This window comes from Etheostoma spectabile, chromosome 6 (assembly GCF_008692095.1).
Source record: "Etheostoma spectabile isolate EspeVRDwgs_2016 chromosome 6, UIUC_Espe_1.0, whole genome shotgun sequence".
Taxonomy (NCBI): Eukaryota; Metazoa; Chordata; class Actinopteri; order Perciformes; family Percidae; genus Etheostoma; species Etheostoma spectabile.
Genome location: NC_045738.1, coordinates 15,406,802 through 15,411,713, shown reverse-complemented (window position 1 = coordinate 15,411,713; position 4,912 = coordinate 15,406,802). Strand labels below are relative to the sequence as shown.

Below are 4,912 nucleotides of genomic sequence, written 5' to 3'. Positions count from 1 at the left end.
AGAGAGAGAGAGAGAGAGAGAGAGAATTGCCCAGCAACTACATTAATACATATGTGTAATGAGGTGTGTAAGAAAATGTAGCGTTTATTTTCTTTTCTTTGTAAACTGCAACATGCAGTGGTGTTGTTTTAGGCAGCTGAACTCAGGGCTTGATAGATGTCTTTATTACTTTTGGTTCCTTTCCATTCTCACAACTGGCTTTTTCTGTCCTCTTTCCCCCCTGGGATGGAACAGGAGAAGAGCAGACAGCTGTTACAATAGCCAGTGTTCAGCAGGCTGCAGCATTTGGTGACCACAACATACAATATGAGTTCCGCACTGAAGGTGGTCAGGTAAGTTACTAATGGATGGAATTGTGGCACAACTTGTGATTGTTGTTTCTTATTGCCACTGTCAGAAATTCCCCTAATGTGGCCCTACTGCATTAGCGGAAGAAGTATTCAGATAGTTTACCTAAGTAAAAGTAGTAATACTATAGTATAACAATACTCAGGTAAAAGTCCTACGTTTTAACTCAAGTAAAGTCCAAAGTACCTGCATCAAAATATAGTTCCAACATTAAAGTGCTCATTATGCAGAATGGCCCATTTCAGAATCTTATATATTATTACTGGACTTTAATTAGTAATGCATTAATGTGGTAACATGGAGCTAATGTTAACTACTTTATTCACTGCTGGGTAGATTGATCTATAATAACTTAGATTCATTTATTTGTTGATTTACATACAGTGGCGCTCATAAGTTTATGAACCCATGCTAAAGTTGACACCAGTTTTCTTTGTGAATGAGTAACGTATCGTAAATAAATAAATGTTCTTCCTTAAAATACATGGGGCATAAGTATACACACCCCTATGTTAAATTTGCATAGAGGTAGGCCGATTGTTATTGTTAAAGACCCGTTATTTCATGGATCCAGGCTTCTATGGGAATTTAACAGAGAGGTGTGTATACTTATGCCCCCTGTATTTTTAGAAAGAATATTTATTTATTAACGATACATTATTCATCAACAAAGAAAATTAGTGTCCTTAAAAAGTTGGATTTTCCTAAATTTTTTGAATTAGGCCATTAAGATCAATTTCCAAAAGACGTTTTTTTTATTCCTCTTTTCATTCAATTTCCAAAAGGTAGAATTTTTCCTTATTTTTCTAAATGAAGGCATTAGGATCAGTTTCCAAAAGCTGTTTTTTTATTCCTGTTTTTAGTCAACTTTAGCATGGGTTCATAAACTTATGAGTATTGTCATAATAACCTAAAGCTGCAAAATAACCAGTAACTAAATCTATCAAATAAATGTAGTGGAGTAAAAAATACCATATTTGCCTCCGGAATGTAGTGGGGTAGAATAATAAAGTTGCATAAAACCGGAATTTTCAAGTAAGTACAAGTACCTCAAAAACTTTACTTAAGTGCAGTACTGGAGTAAATGTACTTAGTTACATCCCACCCTAATGGGATGTAGTTCTAACGTTTCAGGGTGAGATTGCATCTGTTCAGCACTCAGAACAGAAAACAGAACACTTCAGAATTATTGTCAGGTTGAATAAACGACCATGGACAACTTGTGCAGAGACATAATAAGCAACCGACAGAGCTTCACATTACATATTGACGTATGTGGTTGAATGGCTTTAGTTGCATGCAAAGCACAACATGACAGTGGTAGTAGATCATGTGATATGTGTAAGCGCTGTCACCTCACAGTGAGGAAAAACCTTAGTTCCACTCACAAACATTGAGAGGAACTCGGGGGGGCGTTTTTAAATAAAAACATAAATAGACATGGGTCATTAAAAGTACTTGAATTTATAGATTTTCTACAAAATATAAATTGAAGTTCTATACAGTATATTGTTTTGCTGTGCTGTGTTAGTGAAGAGACCACATAGTCCACCACCATAGTACCGCAGCACAATTGAAGTGTTATTCTCTCTCTTTTTAAATTATTTTGTTTGGAAGCTTCTGTGAAACCTGCTAGTTTCATTTTAAAAATGATCAGAGTTGGAACAATAAGTAACCTTGATCCGTGTTTCAAACTAAGGCATGCTGGGTCCTTGAATTAGAGGAAATTGTCTCTGAAAAGTCCTTAAAAAGTCCATGAATTTGATATTTAAGAAGGTGTGAGAGCCCTGTATTCACTCAAGCAGTGGTTAGTGAAGGACAGTGGGACAGTGATGCAATAAAACAACAATTTGATTCATATACTCTATATGAAATTGTGTGCTATTGAAGTTGGTTTATCCTTTTTGTGATAATTTACACCGGAGGGAATAAAGTCAGTGATCCATGTGGCTCACTTGGCGTAAACAAGGCGATGGTGAGAGATCATGTGATTGCAGTCTGGTCTGGGATTGGCATGGGGCCGCTGTCACATGTCAGTCAGGAGGAGAGTCACATGATGGAGGGATACAAATACTGATTCTTGGAACAAGAGAACTCACTTTTTTTAACTTGTTTTTTTAATTGAATCAGGCACATTCTGAAGCATAAGCAAATTGAGAAGGATACAATATGCTTATGCTTCAGAATGTGCCTAAAGTGAGATGAATGCACCACTGCGATAAGGATTATAGGGTTAGGCTGAATGGAAGCCATAGATATGCTAAACAAATATACAAGTCAGGTAAGGCTTGATTTGTACACAGTATGCATGTTAAACGGACTATAGTAAATTATATCAAAACATTTTTTTGCTCACTTTGTTTTCCTCTCATTCTCTCTCCCCCTTGCAGGTGACGTACCGTGTTGTTCAAGTGACTGACCACCAGCACCTCGAGGGAAGAGACGATGGGGGAGGAGCAGTGAGTGTCGTCTCTACAGCCGCCTTCACTGGGGCTCCTCAGGCTGTGGCTCAGGTACCAACATCTCCCCCTTTTTTTTATTGATCGAAGATAACCCACTGGTAATATGGACTGTTTTTAAAGACTAACTGCACGCTTTAGTCTTAGTAATGCGACGGTCTTTAAAAGGGAAACCACCTAAACTAATAACTTAAATACAATATATCATTTCTGTGGCTGAGGAAAGTTTAATCAATATTTGTCAACATGAGCTGCTCTCTCTCAGCTTGGAGCTGCTCCACAGACAATGACAAAGACCCACAGAATTTTTATTTTTTATTTTTTATTTTTTTTAATACTTAAATGAGCTGTATTCTATTGTAGTGTTCTCAATTCTAAAACAGTGTCATCTATAACATCTTTCCAATTCACTGTCTATGAAGGAGTTCCAGACTTTGATACTATATTTTACAAATTGAGAGTTTCAGCACTCTAGTTTTTTGGTTTGAGAGCGAGTCGTTTACGTTTATATTTGAGAACGGGTTAAGTTCCCCTTTAAGAAGGCTGGCGGCATTTTACCTTTTATCATTCAGTCTGCCTTAAGAAATGAAAACCAACGATTAATTAATCCTGCTAACAAGTATTGCCTCTGTAGACGGATGTTGCTTGCTTGTGCCATAAAACCCGATGTTGTCCAAACATGAAAGAGACATAGCATTATACAGAGTGACATATTCCTTCTTTGTCATTAAAGTTGCAGGAGTGAGTAATTTTTCTGAGCTTCTCAAACTAGCAAAGCAGTATAAAGAGTGAGGAGTGTGTCTGAGCATGACACAGAGCTACTCACGGAGATTAAAAATGCAGTTGCAGAAGGGTTACAGAATAAGGCACACCAGCAAATTCAAAAACATACAATTTTCCTTGCAAGAGCAGATCAGATTTGTTTTCATTTGCAGTACACTAATGTCTTCACTGACCTTGCTGGTATCTCTGCTAACAAGATCACTGCTGCTTCTTTTTCCTCCCTTAATCCCAGATGTCAAACTACACTGCGTCTTACTTGGAGGGTCTAGAGGGGATACCAGTATTGAGTCTGACAAAGACCAAAGTGTGCGTTTACCTGCTGTGACTGCTCCATTGCTACTTGTTCGAGCCTTGCCTCTGTCTCCCTCTTATCTGTCACAGGCTGTGATCCAAAACCCTTTCAGTAATGGTGGAAGCCCAGCAGGAGAGGCGGTGGGAGGGGAGACGCGCTTCGCTTATTTTCCCGCAACTGCGGTGAGCGACGGGACTGTGTCTGTGCAGGCTGCCACGGACCCTACGCTAACACAGGCAGGGGGTGAGTCAGTTCTCACACTCAATTTGGCTTGAAGATCGTGGCAGTGTCACTGAAAATAATGGCTAAATTAGCCCCATAGCAAACAGGAGTGTTTTGAGTACCATAATGAGAGAACAACGGTCCTTTTTTCAGTAGTTGTTAATGAACCAAGATCCCCGCAGCTTTGGCTGATGTGAAAGAAAGTAGGGCTAAATAAACTCTAGATTATAAATTGGAATGCCCTGTTTTGGCGAGTACTGTCATTGAAATATGATTTCGGAAATAGGTAGACATGGTGTTTCCCTTCAACAGTGGCTCAGCATTTTTTTTTAAAGTGTTTTGAAGTTTAATTAGATTCTCTACACTTTTGAACAATGAAAATATTTTCTTTCACACACACACCCAGCAACATATTTTGTTCAATTTAAAATTCTCTGCTCGGTAATATATATGATATATTAAAATATGCTTCCTCTAACAGTTTGTCAATGTAAAATATTATCTTAAATAAAGTCATGCAACAGATTCTCTATAACTTAGGATATCACTTTACCCGCTGCGCCAGCGGTATAAAACTGTAAACACTTCCTGTCTCCTAAACGGGGCGGCTGTGGCTCAGTGGTAGAGCGGTTGCCTGCCAATTGGAAAGTTGGGGGTTCAATCCCTGGCCCTACAGTTCCATGTCGAAGTGTCCTTGGGTAAGACATCGGGGTGTGAATGTGTGTGAGTGTTTTATCTGATGAGCAGGTGGCACCTTGTACGGCAGCCTTGCCCACTGTGTGTGAATGGTGAATGTATCCTGTATGAT

The 4,912-nt window shown here is 38.8% G+C and overlaps 1 protein-coding gene across 6 annotated transcripts in view; it reads left to right on the top strand.

Moving 5' to 3' along the window:
* Positions 1 to 4,912, top strand: part of usf2l (upstream transcription factor 2, c-fos interacting-like) — an 18,191-nt gene that overhangs the window by 1,680 nt on the left and 11,599 nt on the right. For 2 of the 6 annotated variants that reach the window (XM_032518226.1, XM_032518224.1), the window contains exons 3-5: positions 226 to 332; positions 2,739 to 2,861; positions 3,972 to 4,125. In XM_032518226.1, the coding sequence (XP_032374117.1) occupies positions 226 to 332; positions 2,739 to 2,861; positions 3,972 to 4,125 (384 nt within the window). Of the gene's footprint in view, positions 1 to 225; positions 333 to 2,015; positions 2,630 to 2,738; positions 2,862 to 3,971; positions 4,126 to 4,912 lie in introns of those variants that run through there. The other 4 variants (XM_032518225.1, XM_032518227.1, XM_032518230.1 and 1 more) reach the window with 4 other exon arrangements.